General features: G+C 41.1%; 1 protein-coding gene across 3 annotated transcripts in view; it reads right to left on the bottom strand.

Moving 5' to 3' along the window:
- The window catches only part of CENPE (centromere protein E), a 74,516-nt gene that overhangs the window by 1,352 nt on the left and 54,004 nt on the right, over positions 1 to 19,160 (bottom strand). For 2 of the 3 annotated variants that reach the window (XM_083178993.1, XM_083179009.1), the window contains exons 37-51: positions 18,479 to 18,760; positions 18,124 to 18,396; positions 13,907 to 14,221; positions 13,140 to 13,304; positions 12,811 to 12,975; positions 12,508 to 12,723; positions 12,146 to 12,361; positions 11,845 to 12,054; positions 10,250 to 10,450; positions 9,192 to 9,395; positions 5,717 to 5,829; positions 2,828 to 2,925; positions 2,488 to 2,650; positions 1,291 to 1,748; positions 797 to 841 (exon numbers count right to left, since the gene is read on the bottom strand). In XM_083178993.1, the coding sequence (XP_083035119.1) occupies positions 797 to 841; positions 1,291 to 1,748; positions 2,488 to 2,650; positions 2,828 to 2,925; positions 5,717 to 5,829; positions 9,192 to 9,395; positions 10,250 to 10,450; positions 11,845 to 12,054; positions 12,146 to 12,361; positions 12,508 to 12,723; positions 12,811 to 12,975; positions 13,140 to 13,304; positions 13,907 to 14,221; positions 18,124 to 18,396; positions 18,479 to 18,760 (3,124 nt within the window). The remainder of the gene's footprint in view (positions 1 to 796; positions 842 to 1,290; positions 1,749 to 2,487; positions 2,651 to 2,827; positions 2,926 to 5,716; positions 5,830 to 9,191; positions 9,396 to 10,249; positions 10,451 to 11,844; positions 12,055 to 12,145; positions 12,362 to 12,507; positions 12,724 to 12,810; positions 12,976 to 13,139; positions 13,305 to 13,906; positions 14,222 to 18,123; positions 18,397 to 18,478; positions 18,761 to 19,160) is intronic. The other variant, XM_083179002.1, reaches the window with a different exon arrangement.

Here is a 19,160-nt window from a genome sequence, read left to right as displayed (position 1 = left end):
CCTTTATTGGTTGTCATACACGGGGCAAGCAAATTCCAGCTAAGTTTGCCTGGATTTAATGGAGCCCAAGATTGCAGGACATGCTGGATGTAATCATCTTTAAGGCATGTTTTTTGCCTTGAAAATGATTGCCTCTTAACTACTGTCTGTCAAAAAAAAAAAAAAATGTAAATCCCCGTCAGGCACTTTGATATTAATTACATCTGTTTAAAATCACTTCATGTTATGGTTTAGCAAAAATGGAGATTTTGAAACTTGTACAAATCTGTCATATGACCGTGGAATGGCCCAATAACACACTTGCTTACTTAATGCACAAACATTATTCAGACAAGGGCTCATTTACTACCCTGCCTACATTTTACCATTGCATTGTGGTTAGGGTAACCCTGAGTAATCTTCCCCCAGGCTGCTCATTTATACTCTGATGTCTCGCTCTGTATTGTATGTAAGGTTATAGCTGCAATACAGTAGGTCAGTAACACAAACACGTTCAATGTAATATTGTGATATTAGTGCACCACTACAAGAACAAAACACACACCCCAGGAGTGAACAAAAGTCTCTTTGGAGAGTTCCATGCCACAGAAGCTCTTACGACAACCCATAATGATCTTTAGTCTTTTAATTAGATTAGATTTATTAAAAACACACGTTTTGTATAGAATGGTTTCATTCAGCCTAAAGAAATATTAAGAGACACAATTCCCCATAACACTTATCATATGCACCCAACTGTGTGATCCAATCCAAGTGATAAAAAAATAATAGCTGCATATGCCCAAAAACCAGTTACCTGCTTCACTATATGGATTATTAACAGACGTGGTTGAACTCTGACCTGTCAAAATAGTAACATGAACACAAAAAAATATTTTTCTCGATACATGCATAAAATGACCCACACACGTCAAATAAAGATGAAGCCAAAAGTTCTTATGGTTCCGATTCTGCGGGGATCTTTATGCCATTGACAAAGACCCCTAGAGACGTCAAATCAGACATCTGCCTGCGAGATTACATAAAGAGCGCCTTGTTTCTGAACCTATGAAGTGACCAGGCTGAGGAGGTAAAGCATAGACCTGCAGAAAACATTTTCTAGATACAAGCCATCCTCCAATCACACTCCTCGGTACCGCAAAACTAAGCAATATTTTTATTAGGCTCTAAAAGATTTCATTGTTTATCACAAAAGCCAAATTCCTATTTTAAAACTACCCTTTAACATGAATTTAGATAGTACAGTCCATATGAGACCATTACAACATACATACAAATATACCCAATTACCTGGTATAGTGCCAAGCATGGAATTGTCAAAAAACTTGGTTGGATTGTAAAGCATTGATTTTGATCGCATGTCGAAGAAATTATCTTTTGACGAATTGGATTCTGGCAAATTCAGGTTTTTCCGAGGAGATTCGATTAAGGCGCTGAACAATGGTCCATCTGTCTTGGTTGGCGACACAGCAAGTTTTTTATATGGCCTCCTAGTTTTTCCTGGAGACACGATAGGAATGCTATGCCTTTCAGTCTTGCATGGAGAACGTACGTTCTTTCTATGCATCCCAGTCTTGCCTGGTGAGGCGATATGATGAGGAGGAAGGCCAGACCTGACAGGGGAAAGTGTAGCCTGCTTATGCACCTCAGCAATGCTTTGAGTTGGATGCACTGAAATAGGTGCTGGTGGGCTGGTTTCAGTTTGTGCTTTTACCTTCTTTATCTCCTCTTCATGAACAGTTATGTTTCTGTATAGTGAGAAAAAAAATTAAGCAATTTTATGCAGTTCTATTGGCAAAAAAAAAAAATCTCCTGCGTAAGAAATCCTGTAAACCCATGTTACATCCAGCCATAATCAGTGACCAGAGCAGTGTTAATGTTGTAAAGTTTCTGTGGTAAATATAGATATTATTTTGTATAGGGAAGGCAAAATTTTTATTTTTTTATCTTCAAATGTATACAGACATTTTGATTACATTACAAACCACTCTTCTCTGTAATACGCCAAACTAGGGATGTACAGGTCCTGATTTACCCTGATCACAAACCGGGATCTTACTGGCTATCAGGCTGTCACATGGTTGGAGCCAAAACACGTGACAGCTGAAAGCCAATAAGATCCTGTATTGAGATCTGGGTAAATTTCAGACCCACACATCCCTACCAAACACTAAGGGACCATCGACAATTGAGCCTATTAGGATGCTGCGTTACCTTAAAGCTAAGAAACACAGAAGGCAGCTACATTTTGTAAGCCTAGCCATGCTTGCAGTAGTTCTGTGGTGCTGGCTGAGGAGTAGATTCCATTTTAATACCAAGAAAGGTTTCTTCATACAGTATGTGCAATAAGGAAAAATACTAGCATGTAAACCAACTGGAGTGTAGGTTTTTATATTGCTATGTTAAGGTTAATAAAAGCAAGATTTTCAAATGATAGATTTGCTTATTTTCTTTTAAATTTTGTGATTTTTCTAATATTGGTCATACCGTGAAAGTTGATGGCATTTTTTCTTGTACTGAGAGATTTCTCTTTTTAATGTAGCATTTTCTGACTGCAGTATAAGCATTGCTGTGTTCTGCACAATGCCACTACCACCTCCGCAGGTCACAGGGAATTGTGAGGAGCTGGTGCTTTCACTGTCTTCGCAAACTAGGAAAAATAATGAAGAAAGAAAAAACATCAAATATATTGTCTACACTAGTAAGCCCGCTCGAAGCAAATTCTTTGCAAAGCTAGATGTAGTTTCAATTACTGCCAACAGATGGCACACGGACACTAGATATATATTTTAAGATCACTATGCATGGTTGAGCTTTATTTACGTACATGTAGAATCTGCATCTTTTTGTGCTCGTCTTAGTTGTTCTTTTAACTTCCGTAAGCATTCTTCTTTGTCCTCTAGAAGAGCCTTTAAGGATACAATTCTGGCGGGCCAAAAAAAAAAAAACTTTCTGTATTTAAGTTCATTTTAGTTAACTTGTTCACATTGCAACACACACAAGAAAATAGAAAAAGATAGAGTGGTACTCCGTAAAAGACTGGACTTCATAGAAAATTAAAAAAGGAAAATCTACAAGGTGTCACGTCAAAGTTGCATGCAAGTTAAGAGCACCTAAAGAGTGTTGAAGTGATGATACCTGTACCAAACCCTGGACAGACCTTTGCCCATGCTAGCTCCACTGGCTGGTGAGGAACAGGAGGAGCAACAGGAGGTACGTGAAGCTGCCAGCTCCCTCATTGCAGAGGACAAGGCAGTAGCCCAGTCACGCTTGCAGGAACCTCAGTAGTAGCTTGCGGACTGGGTCCCGTCAGAGTGCAGTGCTCACATAACTCAGTGTGGTTTTGCTCAGCACATGAAAAATTTTCATTACTATAAGTGCATGTATAGGCGTGCAGAGTTGGAGCGTTACCCTTGCCTGACCCCTTAGAAGACATTGTGGAAAACTGTTGCTATAACTTCCCACAAATCTAACCTCCTATTCACACTAGTGTGAGAAGGAGTAAAAACGTACTGTACAACAGACACTAATAAAGAAATTATCGACTATATACTGTATAACCTGCTAGCCAGTACAGACGAATGTGTAGATATGAAACCTCAAATTAAAGAAAATAAGCTGAAGAAAAAAACATTGAAATACAATAAAGTATTGGTACAGAAACTTTGACAACGAGAAATAGATACTAAAAGAGCTTAAATGGGAGCTGGTAAAACCAATTACAATTATTCAACCAGTAACTAGCTTCTGGAGTAATCCAAGAGGACTGGAAAACAGCGAATGTAGTCCCACTGCACAGAAGTGGAAGCAAGGAAGAGGTAAGCAACTACTGACAAGTGAGCTTTACATCAGTAGTAGGGAAATTGATGGAAACACTTTTAAAGCAAAGAGTTGTAGAATCTCAAAACCAGCAATTTCCAGGATCCGAAACAGCATGGGTTTACTGGGGGAAGATCATGTCAAACAACTCTTATCCACTTTTTTGACTGGGTGACTAAATTAATAGATCAAGGTGGGGCTGTAGATATAGCTTCCCTAGACTTTAGTAAGGCTTTTGACACTGTCCCACATCACAGACTTTAATAAACTTGAAAGCTTGGGATTGGATTCTAAGATAGTTGAATGGATGGAATGGGATCATTCGTGAGACTGCATTTAGGTCTACAAGCATTAGGTCGACAGGGTCATTAGGTTGACAGTGGAAAAGTCGACATGGTTTACCCCCCCCCCCCCCATGCTTCGGGCACAGTGCCTTGCTACACTCGGCACACTATTTTATTCTCCCACCACGCCCTAGTGGATCGTAGGGCATGAAATACCGCCTGTTGGCACATGTCGACTCATAAAACAGTCAAATTACCCCATGTGACCTAAAGACCCGGTCGACCTAGTGGTGTAGACCGAAATGCTGTAGACAATATGACCGTATCCTGAATGGATAAGATCTTGGTTGCAGGACAGAAAACAGAGTTGTAGTAAATGGAGTACAGTAAAAGGAGGGAAATGTTACAAGTGGAGTACCCCAGGGATCTTTACTTGTACCAGTACTTTTTAATATCTTTATTGGTGATATTGCAAATGGAATAGAGGGTAAAAAGTGCCTTTTTACAGATGACACAAAAGGTATGCAAAAGGGTAGACACACCAGTAGGGGGGAAAAAAAGGATTGATGATCTAGGTAGATTAGAGGAATGGTCAAGAGCATGGCAACTACAGTTTAATGACAAAAAATACAAAATCATGCACTTGGGTGTCAAAAATCTAAAGACTAAATATAGTATAAATGGCACTATAATGGAAACGGAGGAAGAGAGGGATCTAGGTGTCACTATTTCAGGGGACTTAAAGGCAGTTAGGCAATGTAACAGAGCAATGAAGAAGGCAAGTCAGATGCTAGGTTGCATAGGGAGAGGTATCATCAGTAGAAAGAAAGTAATAATGCCACTGTAGATGGGGTCGTACCAATAATCTATAGAGTACTCTGTTTAGTTCTGGAGGCCATATCTCCAGAAGGATATAGATACATTAGAGACTGTATAAAGAAGGGCATGGCATACATCACAAAACGTACCAGGAAAAACGAAAGATCTTAATATGTATACTTGAAATTTGAGGAAGGGGGCGTAGAAACAAGGCTAAGTCCGTCCCCTCCTGGAACCCCAGAGTCCCTGCAGAATGCCTGGTTTGCAGGCAAATATTCCTTGGTAGTCTAGCGATTTCTCAGTATGAGCGGAGTACCGCTGCCAGGGCCACCCCCACGGCGGTGTGAGACGCGTCACTGACTCCCCACTAGTGGGGAGTCTCTTACCTGCTGCCTCTCCCCCAGCCGCAACTCCCTCCTAGTGCAGGGAGGTGACGGGGTGATCGGCCGTGGGGTCCGTCCACCAGGGGAGAAGACGCTGCAGGTGCCAGTGCTGCGCTGACACCCAGTCTAAAACCAATAAAAGTTTAAAGTAAAGTAAAAAAGAAAAATTAGGACTGAAACAGCCCTAATAATGGTGCCCTGTTACTCAGAGCACCAAGGGGGGAAAATGGCCTCTGAGGACAGGAAGGGGTTTACGGGAGAGGAGCTACCAGCTGCACTATCTAAAAGAAGTTCTTCTCCTTGGTGCCTGGTTCTCCCAGTCCAGGAATACCCACAAATGCCAGCATCCACACCTCAGGCTGTGATAAAAATGACCAATTAGTAGTCAAAAACCCAACACACTAAACTTACTGTTGGTCTGCAGCATTTGATAGCTTCATTCTGGACATTTCAACTTTCGCCAATTTATCATGAAGGCTGTCCATTTCAGCTTTGTATGGCGCCGAGCCTTTGAACACCTTTTCCTTACAAAAAAATAAAATTATATATAAATATGTTAGTTCATGCTCTTAGATCATTACACAAGGTTTACATTAAGTTAACTAGCGACAATGCTTACAGCATAACAAAATGTAGAGCATTAAGAAGATTGTGTTACTGATGAAGTCTGGAGAGTCTTGTTTGTTACAGCGGAACACGTTATAGCAGTTACTCAGACCTTTCAGACAGAAGGGGCCATGACTACTCTTATGTCAGGTCAGTCCCAAAAGTTAAGGTTTCTCATTCCATAGAGCAACCGGATTTGTGTAAACATCAATATTGGGGATAAAAAAAAAAAAAAAAAAAAAAAGAAGTGGTCATATTTACTAGATAAGAAACTAAAATAAAGGTGGCTTTTCCGAACTAGATTCTGGATAGGATAACTATAGTCTGGATTTGCTATTGGCAACATCACTTTTCATGGTTAGCCTTATAAATGTAGCCTAATGCGCAATAAACCAAAGTTATTAAACACCATTTTCTATCACCTCATATAGACGCAAGTATGCTTGGAAGCCAGAAACTACCCATGGATCACAATACAGTCAGTTACAGACTTTGACCATGGAAGTACCCAATGTCAGTGGATAGTAGGAGTTGTAGTTTCACAACAAGTGAGAAACAGGTGGGCCAGGCCTGTCCTAGACCATTCCAGTTGTGCATCAGGCAGAGGCTACCTAGCTCCAGGCTAGGATCACAATGAGGCTGCTGGGGGAGGATAATCTAGTGTACGCCATTAGGCAAATGCTAAAAAAAGCAGATTCAGCACTTGCTTCAATAAAAATATATTTATTTTTTATTCGGCTTGGTTTGAGGGCTTGTTTCTTGAAGCATCGACTAAGCAAATTGAAACACCTACCCTCTCCCTAGCAAGCTTATGGTGATATGTAAACCATCTACCTTACATGAATGGTGGATTCAGAACACACAACCATCACAGCCATTTAGATTGCAGCATGGTATACAGTCTGCTCTCACGATCACAACCCAAAGTTAAACTGTGAGCAGACCAAGCTGAAGTTAATGGTCCCAACAGATATTTTGGTTGATAGATAGGATCCTATCCTGTCCAAGACATCTTGGGACTAGAATTTCTGCCCATGTACTCTGCCTTTGTTTGTGGTAGGTATACATTCAGCCCAAGGCAGTTCCAAAAACCCATTCATTTTCTGTAAAGGTCCTGATTGTTCTGGGGGAATGGACATGGAGACTATAATTTCACTTGCATATCCAGGAACAATTTTTCATTTTCCCTTACGACTACCAAGGTTCATGGCCCTCTGACACTCCATCTGCTGCTTTTACAGGGTCATCATTTTGTCTCCTCCACAAATGCCAGTATGAATGTCAGGGGTGTATTAACAAAGGAGGCGGCCCCCTCCTCTGTAGCCAGCATCTGGCAATGCAATGCAGTCTGTGCACTAGGAGGGCACAAACTGTTTTGCGCATGCTCAATCCTCCGGGAAATAGTGCAGTGGCCATTTTCACAGATATTTCCTTTCAAAATACAGGAACAATGTATGCCGCACCATTTACCTGGACATTTATGCATAGATGCCGGTTGGAGACTCCAGAGAGGAGAGTTTTGGGGAAAAAAATAAAATGGGTGCAGGATGTGCAGTCTAGGCCCCCTTACAATGCACTGGTGATCTATTTTTTTAAATCAACACGTCTTCCCCCATAGAAAGGGCAAAGCAAATGCCCTAAGGCAGGCATGTCCAAACTATTGCCCTCCAGCTGTTGTGAAACTGATAAAGTTCCATCATGCCTTGCCAAAGTTTTGCTATTCGGGAATAGCAAAAACTATGGCAAGGCATGCTGGGATGTGTATTTAACAACACCTGGAGGACATGCCTGATTTAAGTGGAGTCCTCCTTTTCACACATGTGGTCACTGAAATCCTGGAAAAGCAGAAAGGTTTGAGTTTTTACTCAAGAATGTTTGAGTGACCCAATGTTTATTTGAAGTCCTGTAAAGGGTGGATTGTATTACCATTTGCTCCACTAGGGAGCCAATTACATATCTGCACACCTAATATTTTATTCAATAGTTTAGAAGAACCCCAATTTACATAAATCAATGGTGGGGGTTCGGTTCCACAGTCAAATATACAATATGTCTTCGTCCTAGTGGATTGTGTAATTTAATACCATCAGAGAGGGAAAGGCTTACATTCCTGGAAACAGAGGCTTAATTAGCTTGCTATCTACTTGAACATCGCAAAGGATGGTTGCAATGTTCGATCCCAGCTTCTGACATCGTCACAAGTGCGGGGATTGCAGTTACATGCAGGAGGAGTCTCTTCTACAGAGATGACTCCTGCATTGAATTTCTGTACATCTTTGAAGTAGGCCTAGTTTCTGGCCATACATTTCAGTCCTGTGCAAAAAACCTAGTTGTAAAACATGTGTTTAACCACTTCTTTCATTAAGAACCTTGAGATCCAAAAGGATTAAAGGATAAAGTTTTCACTTATCCAGTCATCCATTGGATGCCAGGTCTCTGGTCTCAGTATCTACTACAGCAAAATAGAACTGAAAGCAAAAGGTAGATCCAGAAGCATGCTGCCATAGACTGCACACCAAACAAAGGAATTTGACAGCCGATAAGTAGAGTGTTGCCCCTCTGCTCCAATTGGGTATGTTACACTCAAAATGCATGTGCAGCATCCCCTGCAAGCTCCCACCACACCTATGTATTGTGTTTGCTGCAGGGGCTCATCAAGTATGCAGGAAGGGACTGGGCTGTACCAAAATCATACAGTTTACTATATATCCATCACTGGCAGCAATAACCCTTTGTAGCATACTTCTAAAAATGAGTCAAATATCTCTATATTATTTAAAAAAAATTTTTTTTTTTTTTTTTTTTTAAGAAGCTCATGATCTAGGCTTTTTGGTGTGGGTGCCGGACGGGTTCCCGACAGTCGTTTACCCGACGTCGGGATCCAGATTGTCAAAATGCCGACGTCCGGGTGCCCGACAGCCACCCGCTATTTTCCCTCGTGGGGGTCCACGACCCCCATAGAGGGAGAATAGAATAGGTGGCTCGCGTAGCGAGCCACCGCGCCCGCAGCGTGGCGAGCCCGCAAGGGGCTTTTTTGCACTCGCCATGCTGTCTGACTCCGGGCTGTCGGGATAATGACTGTCGGGATAATGACTGTCGGAGTCCCATACCACACCCTTTGGTGTTCTATAATGCAAAATACAATGACTGTTGCTATATATATATAAATATTTGGCTTTCTGGTGCAGGAAGTATTATCTAGCATTTGATTTCAGTCGTGAAACAACACATTAATACTGAAAATGAAGAGTAAACTAAAATGAAGAGTAAACTAATTTACCTTGAGAACCTGTATTTCCTGTAAAGCAGTCTGGAGATGTTTCTCTTTATCAGTCATTTTACGGTGCATTTCTGTAAGCTCATAGTCAGTTGTGCTTGACCGCAATTGTTCTTCCAATCGAGAAGATTTTTCAGCTTTTCTTCTAGCATCTGCTTTGACGGAGCTCAGTTCATTTTCTAAATCTGTGATCCTACATTGCAGTTTCTATGCAACACAAATAGTTATTTAATTGCAGAAGCTAGTGAAATTATGCAGCTGACAGAGCATGCATTCATTATATTTTGCAGCAGCGCATGTAACATCCATGGGTCCACACATCTATGACTTATTGGCCCAATTCCACATTCTGCTGACACAGTGACCAAAGAAATCCAACATGCTGGAGCGATCAGCAATTCTGAGATTTTTTTAAATTTCCTCCACTAGGTGATTTATCCCAAATAACCTGTCTACCAATTGGTGCATCAGAATTGGGGTATGGCAACACAGATGTATAGCCTGCATTAGAGACTGAACAATCAGTTAGTCCAGTATGTGTAAAGAAATAAAAACTAGGAAGTCAGCAAATAGCATTTGCATCGTACTCTCCCCAAGCTATTGCTGCCTAATAAAATTAAGAACACTGACTGCACCAAGCACAGGTATTTCAGGGTTGTCCTCAGGCATATATTGTCAATCAGTCCATCCGACAAGAGACATCCCAGCACCTTTACCAATTAGACCATGTTGCAGTGTGACAACGATTCCAGACGCACTGCCCGATCTGAAGACTGACATGGTTAAGCTACACCAACAGTGTCACATGATCTTCCCATCGAGCGCTCTGTCCGGAATTAATGTCAGCTTGCATCAAGGTCTAATTGGTGAGGGTACCGGGTGTCAGAGATGCAAGGTCAGTCTTGTGGGCAGCAGCGTGGCCTACCACATTGCAAGACAGGATTGTATTGGCTATCCAACATACGTGAGCCAATACGATCCGGATTTGAGTAAATCTGAGTAAAAACCGAACCCGCACATCTCTACTATTAATGCTCAACATTAAAACGTATGCAACATACCTTTAGTTCCACTTGTTGAATTCTCAGATTCTCATGTAATCGGACATTTTCTTCCTGCAAGATGGTGGAATTCCCAGAGGGGGCAAGATGTTGCATTCTTTGCAATAGTTCCTTGTTTTTCTCTTTTTTGTCTTGCAAATCGGTTTCAAGTTTATTTACATAAGCTATGGTGTCTTGCTTCATTGTAGATTGAGCAATAGTCTGTTAAAATAAAATAAAAGCTGTGTGGAAGTTTATGGTACAAGTCCAAACAATAGCAGACAGTAAATGTGAAAAATGTCAGTAAACTATTTAAATTGCATTTTTGGCATGGTCACATTTTCATGGTAACTTTGGGCAATAGAGTAGGATCTGCGGAAATGTGGGGTCTCGTGCTGGGGTGATGCAGGCTTAAATGCACTGACCAATACATAAACTGTAATAGAGATTTAGGGCATGATGCACTAAGCTGCAAAAGTAATAAAAAGGAGAGTGATAAACAGACAGCCAATCAGCTCCTACCTGCCATGTCAGATCGTTTCATATACAATCAGCTCCTACCTGACATTGTAATAAACGTTTTTCAAACAGTTTGTTACAAGGCAAGTAGGAGCTGATTGGCTGGCTGTTTATCACTCTGTTTGTCACTTTTGCAGCGAAAGCTGCTCATACACACGCAGATTTATCTTCAGATCTGGCTGGTTGGAACAAAAACATGGTTATGGATGAGAGCAAATAACAGTTTGACAAACTGTCATTCAGATATTACCAGGTGTTTGTTCCAACCAGCCAGATATGAAGATAAATCTGTAGGTGTATTGTCACCTTTAGTGCATCTGGTCCATAGAGCGATATACACACACCTCCAAATCTACCAGCACTCAAAAGTATGAAAGCACAACCAGCCCCATTGCCTAGTAGAAAATTCCAAATGCAAATGACCCAAGAGAAAAAAAAAAAAAAAAAAAAGGACTCCAGAGGCAATAATAAATTCAACAAAGGGGATGATTCACTATGGCATGAAAGGGGCTAAATTAGTCCCTGTTCTGATGGCGGGGGCCTGTGCAAATGCCTTCGGAGATTACTCGCTGAGGCTTTCGCACTGGTAGGGAAAAGGGCAGCTGGAGGGAAAAGGGCAGCTGGAGGGAAAAGGGCAGCATTATGGTCATTCCCCTGGGATCGCAGGTGGGCCCCCTCTTCCAATAGAAATGAGTCAGTCAGCGACCATCAAATCATTTCTCTCCCCTTCAGCCACATGCAAGTTGATGCGTTTGCGTACATTCCCACGTAGGCCAGACGGCATTAAGCCATCCGCTAAGCAGCAAACAACCACTGCTTTTCAAGTAGTACTGAATTAGGCTGAAAAAAATGATCAAAAAAGTCGAAGTTTTGAGGAGTCTGCCCCTTTATCAAGACAAATTCTACAGCATATACTGTACAGTATATATGTCCCCGACACCACAGAATCCCATGATTAACTGTAAATGCAATCCGCAATCTTGTTCTTTCATGTGATATTGAAAGCATTTAGGTCTTAAAAAGAATTATACTAGGTTTTACCTAGACTTTCCTAATGAAAACTGGATTCACACGATTTCTCAATCTCTGAAAGTTACCTTCAGATGTTTTACTAAACGTTGGACTACGCCAGTAACCCGATTATTCTCTTGTTGGACGCCTTGAATCATCTTCTTTGCCTCATACGGTCCTCCCTTTAATTCATCAAGCCACAACAGGAATTGCTTCTTGCATTGTATCTCTTTCCTAAGGTCCTCTTCAATGTGATTTACAACAACTTGAAGCTTAGAAAAGCCACCTTCAACCCGCTGCACATGAAAAAATCATCAAATACATAAGCCAGAGACTTTTAAAAGTTTATTTTTAGCAATATGTACTTATAAAAGTTAGCTCACATACCGTCAACAGATTCACTTTCTTTAATAGAAGTTGAGTTAAGAACTCCACTTCAAGGAATTTTAGGTCTTCTGATACCACCTCCGACCGTGTTGTGCCTTGCTGTTCTAGGCTCTCTGTAAGGTCATCATTCCTCTTCTGCAGTGTGCACAGGTCACGTTCATAGTCATTTATCAAGCTGTAATGTTCCTCTTTTATTGCGGTATTGTTATATAGAACCTATTAAAGAAAAAAAATATATATATATATAATATATAACAGCTTGAGTGTGTCAGGTTATCTACTAATCACAGCAAGCCTTATTGGGACTTCCCACAGCTGAAGCCGTACAGGTTGTCTAGCTGTAATACCACCTTTAGCTATACCTTAAACTTATTGAGCAGACTTTGCAGTTGAATATTTAGTTTGAAGTTTTCGGTCTGCAGGCTCCCGAACTCCCTGGAGAAGCCTGATGGGAGGGATTCCTTTATAGTACTCATTGACTGCTTTTGTGCTTCTACTTCACTCTGTAGATCACTGGAGATGCCGCTTAGAAAACCGTGATGATTCAAACAAACAGTGGATATTTTCTCCATAAGGCACTGTTAGAAGAAAAGGAGAACATTACCACATCACCCAATGAGCAGACCATAAAAACAACGTCCTTGTAAGCTATTTTTTCTTAGTACCTTAAATTCCTGATTTTTATTTTTAAAAATTTCAGTACGTTCTGCAAGTTCGTCTTCCTCCTCCACAGGGTCGCTCTGTAATGACCGCAGAGCTGCAATTTCCTTCTCCATCAGAGAAACTCTTTCACATAGATCCCTGTTTTCGCTCTTTTCATTCTTCATCTCCTGAAATAGATTCATTGATTCAGCATAAAATATGAAAAACTAAACATGCAGCCCAACTGCTCCATTACTGGTTAATGCATGCGTTTATACAGAGATTCGGCTACACAGTATGGCTTGCACAAGAAATATTACATGCCAATAAGTGCAAGGATAGGTAGACCTACCTGGTGTACTGCCTGCAGCTCTTGCTGCAGAGAAGTGATCTGCTGTAACAGTTCATTTACTTCATGGACTTTCTCAAGTAGTTGTTCATTGCACTCATCCCGCCTTTTTACTGTAGCTTGAAGTTGAATCTCTGTATTATTCAATGCATCTTTTAACTGAGCAGTCTAAAGGGAAAAAAATTAGATAAAAGAAAATAGTTAAGAAAACTGGGGTACTGTCTTGTTTTCATAGCCCTATATTACTAAATAAAATATCAATTAGAAGACCAATCTGTTAGTATTTAGAGGAAGCCATTTTGTAGGTCCAATAAATCACAAGAATGGAGCATAATCCATTTTGGAATGCACTCCTCCTCAAGCTGGCCATAAGAACTCTGTCCTGCACGCACAATTTAAACGGGTTGTGCGATAGATTGTGTGCACATCGTGAGGTATATCAGTGCGTTCCCGCAGGTCGCTCCACTGATCATACGTGCTGCACGTATGATCAGTCGAGATAACTTGCAGTCGAAAGCAGATCGCATGTGTATTCTAGCACATACGGTCGATCATACGACCTGCATCATATGATGATCGGTCTAATGTTTGGCCAGCTTTAGTCTTTGTCACCATTGAATTGTCTAATAGATAGGCTGCATTTTTCCTAAATATTGGTTTCCTTCTCACTTCTTAACAGAAGTATATAATCAGCCTAAACATGTACTTGCTGGTTTGACAACTATAATAGCAGTTTTCTTGTGGCATCTCCCCTGAACCATTAGGATTACCTCCTTCTCCTGAGCTTGCAGATTGGCATAGATGTTCTCCTTTTCGCTTCGTGCTCTCTGCAGCAGTTGCTGGAACTGCTCCTGTTCTTGACGAAGAGATGCCAAGTCCAGCTCACTCTGATGCACTTGCTTTTGTAATGAAGCCTTTTCAGTCTCTAGCTGTTGAGCTGAAGCATCGCTACAGTTCATTTTCTCCTGCAGTTGTTTGATCTCTGCCAACGCATTATCTAAGTCACTATTCTTCTGGTTTTGCTGCTCGGTAAGCAGATCATGTTTACGTTGAAGCTGCTGCATCTCCTCTCTGAGCTTGTCAGCCTGGTTTATTGTGGGAAAACCAAAATTACATAAGGTTATTAATAGATTAGATCAGATGCTCCTGGATATGGCCACTGACTATTGTTCAGTGTGTATGCAATATATCGTTTGCTCAGGGAGCTTGACAGTTCAAGAGAAATAGCAAAAGAATTTATGGATTATATTGAATAATGTGTACTCAGCTTGAAACTTTAAGGCCAAAGACCCATAAATTTACCACAGATTTAGATACTTCAATTATGACCTTGGAGCAAATCCTGTTCTAGTAGCTCCATTCTGCACTTTGGTAATGCCACGTGCTGCCGGATGACGCCTCCAACAGTTGGCATCCTGACTCATAGGGGCTATCCTCCCTTGTTGGGGTCCACGACCCCCATACACAGAGAATAGAACCTGTGACGAGCGCAGTGAGCAAACAAGGGGCTTTTTTTTTTTCATTTATCAAAAAGATGAAGCAATAACAAAATATAAAATTGTTAAACAGACAATTGTAGATACACTTTCACATTTTCAATAACATACAAGGGAAAAAAATATATATTTTTTTAAATAAGGGAAAGTAGAGGGTGGGGGGTAGCATGGGGGGGGGGGGGGGGAGACAGGGGAGAAAGAAAAAGAAATAAAAAGGAAAGTACAAGGACTTAATTATTTAGGTATTTGGTCGAAGATTAAGTAAGCTAGGGGAAGAGGTATAGGGTCAATACTGAGAGAAAAAGCTTATTAATATATGGATGAGGTTGATGTAGGGGTTGGTTGGGAGGGAGATGTAACCATTGTACGGAGCCAAGGGTCCCATACGAGATTGAATTTATAGGGACAATCATGTAGGTGGTATGTGATTTTTTCCATATTTGCTATGAACCATATATAATTGTGTAGGGCAGATATAGGTGGGGTGTTTGAGGATTTCCAGTTTCTGGCAATTACGGATTTGGGGGCGGATAAAATATGGGAGAAGAGCTTGTTTAAGGAAGGATCTAGGTCTTGAAAGGGGCAGGCCAGTAGAAAAATCCAGGGGTCAAGGGAGAAAGGGATACCAGATAGGGATGACCACAAAAAAAAAAAATATGACTTTCCCAAAAAAGGGACAGGTCCACCATATATATAGGAGTGTACCACCTCTCTGGACGCATTGTTGCCAGCAGGTCGGGGTAGAGGAGGGGGAACATCTTGGAGAGTGTCAGGGATGTAGTACCATCTGCAAAATAACTTTTATGAAGTCTCTTTAATTCTTGTAGAGATGGAACACTTGGCGGATGGCCTCGCACTTCGTCCCAGCAGCTGTTATCTGGGGGAGTGCCAAGGTCTTTTTCCCATTCTAGTTCATGGCGGAGTTGTGAAGGAGAAGTGACTTCTATTATTATTAATGAATATAAAGAGGAGATCATACCTCTGCGGAGGGGGTCAGTGATACAGGCCTTTTCAAAGGGGGTTAAGTCAAGTTGGGGGAGAGACATTATAAAGTGTCAGATCTGAAGTATTTATAGAAGGGTAGGTAAGAGGAAGAAAATATAGATTTAATGTCATCAAGAGACATCCATGTCCCCTGGGAGAACAGATCATAGATCCATCGTATACCTGATTTGTACCATAAAGGTGAAGTGTGAGTGGAGAGTTCCAGGAGGGAAGGCGGGGTTGTCCCATAGGGAAGTGATAGGAGAGGGGAATGAAGATAGTTTAAATTTGATGGCGAGATTATGCCATATTGATAGGTGAAATTTAAGTGAGGGGAGGACGTTAATTATTGAAGGGTTATACATTTTATCGAGGCCCCATATGGAAGTTAGAGAGTGGACTTTTAGAAGATGAGATTCTAGATCTAACCATGCTATAGATCCTAAAGGAGCAAAAGAGGATACAATTTGACTAAGATGACATGAAAGATAGTAAAATGTAACACCTGGGAGGCCCCTGCCGCCTTTAGATCTAGGGAGTTTGAGTACGTTAGAAGATATCCTAGGAGGTTTTTTATTCCAAACAAACTTTGTAAATGAAGTTTGTAGGTATCTAAGTATTTCGTTGGGAACACGTATAGGTAATGTCTGGAATAGGTATAAAAGCTGTGGCAATATCGTCATTTTAAGAGTTGTATTCCTTCCCAGCCAGGATATTATATAAGAATTCCATTGTAAAAGATCTTTTGATTTTAGTCAGAAGAAGTCGGGGGAAGTTTTCTGCATAAAGGAAGTCATGTTGAGAGGTTATGAAGACTCCCAGATATTTGATTTTACGGTCTTGCCAGTTGAACTGCTAAGAGGAACGTAATTTTGATGTCATTAGGGGTATGTAGGAGCATCGCTTCAGATTTAGAGAAGTTGATTTTGTAGCCAGAGAGCCACGCATTCATTAATAACATAATCATAAAAGGCTGGGAGGGAGGTATGAGGGTGGGTGAGGGAGAGTAGAACATCGTCCGCGAACAGGGAGATTTTGAATGATTAGTTGCCTACTTCCACCTCCCCCTATCTTGTCGGATAGTCTGATCATGGCTGCCAGCGGCTCAATAACCATAACAATTCTGCAGAGATCCCAAATGCTTGGAACATTTTAAATAGGAAAGGCCATGAAATCCGGTCAAATGCCTTTTCAGCGTTTAATGATGTTATGAATTATGGAGGGAGTCTTTCTGTTGACAAGGGGCTTCTTTGAGCTTGCCCCCGTCGGAGCACTGGCAGTTGGGATCCCCATACCACACCCGTGCTGCCAGAGGAACAAAGCCTTGTGTAGGTGTAATTATTGCTCCTGGATGTATTTCATCTCCAACCAAAACGAAGCCCTGTATTTATACTGCCAGCAAGGTTTGAAGGGCACTACTAATGTAAACACACATTAATCCACTTGTGGCCGAAGTAGCATAATATGCAAGTTGAGTTTAGCGAGAGAGTGTTCCTGTACTATAAAGCTTGTGCATATCCATTCTCATCTTTTGCAACAAAGAAAAGTATGGTCCAAGTGAACAGATAACTGCTATAAAACATAAGGGTTGGTGCACTCAGAGATACAATCACAGATAAATGGTCAAATTTCAACATTTGTTACACAATGCAGGCAACTTTAGTGCAAATTTGAATTGAGATTTCTTTTTTTTTTTCTATTCTACAAGTTAAGAAAATGCTATAGTGCAGTTTAAAACCTTCAACATGAGATGCAATAGTCTTTTATGGACTACAGCAGGCTTGGCCAACCTGTGGCTCTCCAGATGTTGTGAAACTACACATCCCAGCATGCTTTGCCACAGTTTTAGCATTCCACAAGAGCAAAACTGTGTCAGTGCATGCTAGGACATGTAGTTTTGCAACATCTGGAGAGCCACAGGTTGGCCAGGCCTGGACTACAGGGAGCTGCTAGAAGTCAACCTTGTAGCAGAAGCTGGTCTCAGATGGCACAGTGCTGGACCAGACCCATCCTCCCTCCCTGGTCATGGCGAAGAGCGATCCCAGCCAAGACATCAGGAAGACTATCTTCCTGCACCATAGTCTCACAAGGCTCAAAGTTGCGCAATCATCCCCAGCCCACACTTGTATGAGCCGGTTAGACCAGTGGTGTCAACCTCATGGGCCTCCAGCTGTTTTGGAACTACTTTAATAGATTGTTAAAACTGTGGCAGGGCATACTGGTACGTGTAGTTCCAAAACAGCTGGAGGGCCATGAGTTTGACACCACTGTGTAAGAATGACTCTAAATATATTGCCTGAGCTGACTGCAGCTGCATCTCCTGAGAAGTCCGTATCACTACCTACAGCAGCGCCTACTGTATGATCCTCAGGATCTCACCCCCTGCAATTTGTACATGGCTAAACAAATTTTTCCCTCTTTTAGTTTTGTATAGCAATAGTTTCCAAAGTCATCCCTACAATTTTTTTTTAAATTAGTGTTCTTGAGAAATACCATCTAAAATGTACCTCTTCCTGAAGGGTTTCCTTAGAAAATTGTAGTTCATCCTTTTCATGTGAAACACTTTTCAGTTCTGTGGTGAGGTCAAGTATTCTGCGTGACGCTTCCTCTTTTTCTACTGCTATCTGTCCCAGCTCAGAGTTCTTGCTCCTTACAACCTCCTTGAGCTGTTCTATCTCTGCAGTCAACTTTTGCTTGGACTGAACATGAACCTCTCGCTCCTCAACAGCCTCTGTCAGAAGGGTAATCTTTTCTTGCAGTTCTCTTTCCAGTGAAGAGTACTAAACAAAAATAGACATTAATATTAAGAGACATTCATTATTAATATTAGTCGGATAAACGTATTAAAGCCATTTGCTATACCTTTCCTTCTTGCAAAGAAATCTCATCAGTCAACTTCTCTAGCCTATGTTCCTGTTCCCGCAGAGCTCCCATTTCCAGCTCATACTGCTGCACCTGATTTTGCAAAATCATCTTCTCATCCTCCAGTTTTTGAGTTGTAGCATCACTGAGGTTAATTTTCTGTTGCAACTGTTCGATCTCTGTGACTAGGTCATCCAGCTGGTCAGTATTTGGGTTTTGGTGCTCCACAATCAGATCACGCACTTGTTGTAGTTGCTGTATTTCCCCGGTCAGCTTCTCAGCCTGGTTTATTACGGGAAAGACAACAAATCACTACAGCACTGGTAGATTAGATTACTCAGCTGTTAAGTGTAATAAAGCAATCTTACTTCTAATTTAGATTTTCTTTTTATTCATTATTACAGTTAAAGCTAGTGAAACTCTGGATCCTTAGATTTTTCAGAGTTCAGAATGACAACACAACTGAATCTACACCATGTGCCACTAGGAATGAGTAATGAAAATAAGATTTAAAATTTGGGATGCAGCAACTGCGTTTTGAACTACTACATGTTATAGCCAGAACCATTTCTGTGCATCAAGAAAAACAAAAACAAAACATAGAAGCACAAAAATAACGTGGCCAAGTGTAACTATTTCACATCTTAACTCTGATGCGGTTACGGAGATAGCATAATGTTGC

Source organism: Crinia signifera, chromosome 1, assembly GCF_055691185.1.
Source record: "Crinia signifera chromosome 1, ASM5569118v1, whole genome shotgun sequence".
NCBI lineage: Eukaryota > Metazoa > Chordata > Amphibia > Anura > Myobatrachidae > Crinia > Crinia signifera.
The sequence above is the reverse complement of the archived record's forward strand: the minus strand, read 5'-3'. Positions and strand labels throughout refer to the sequence as shown.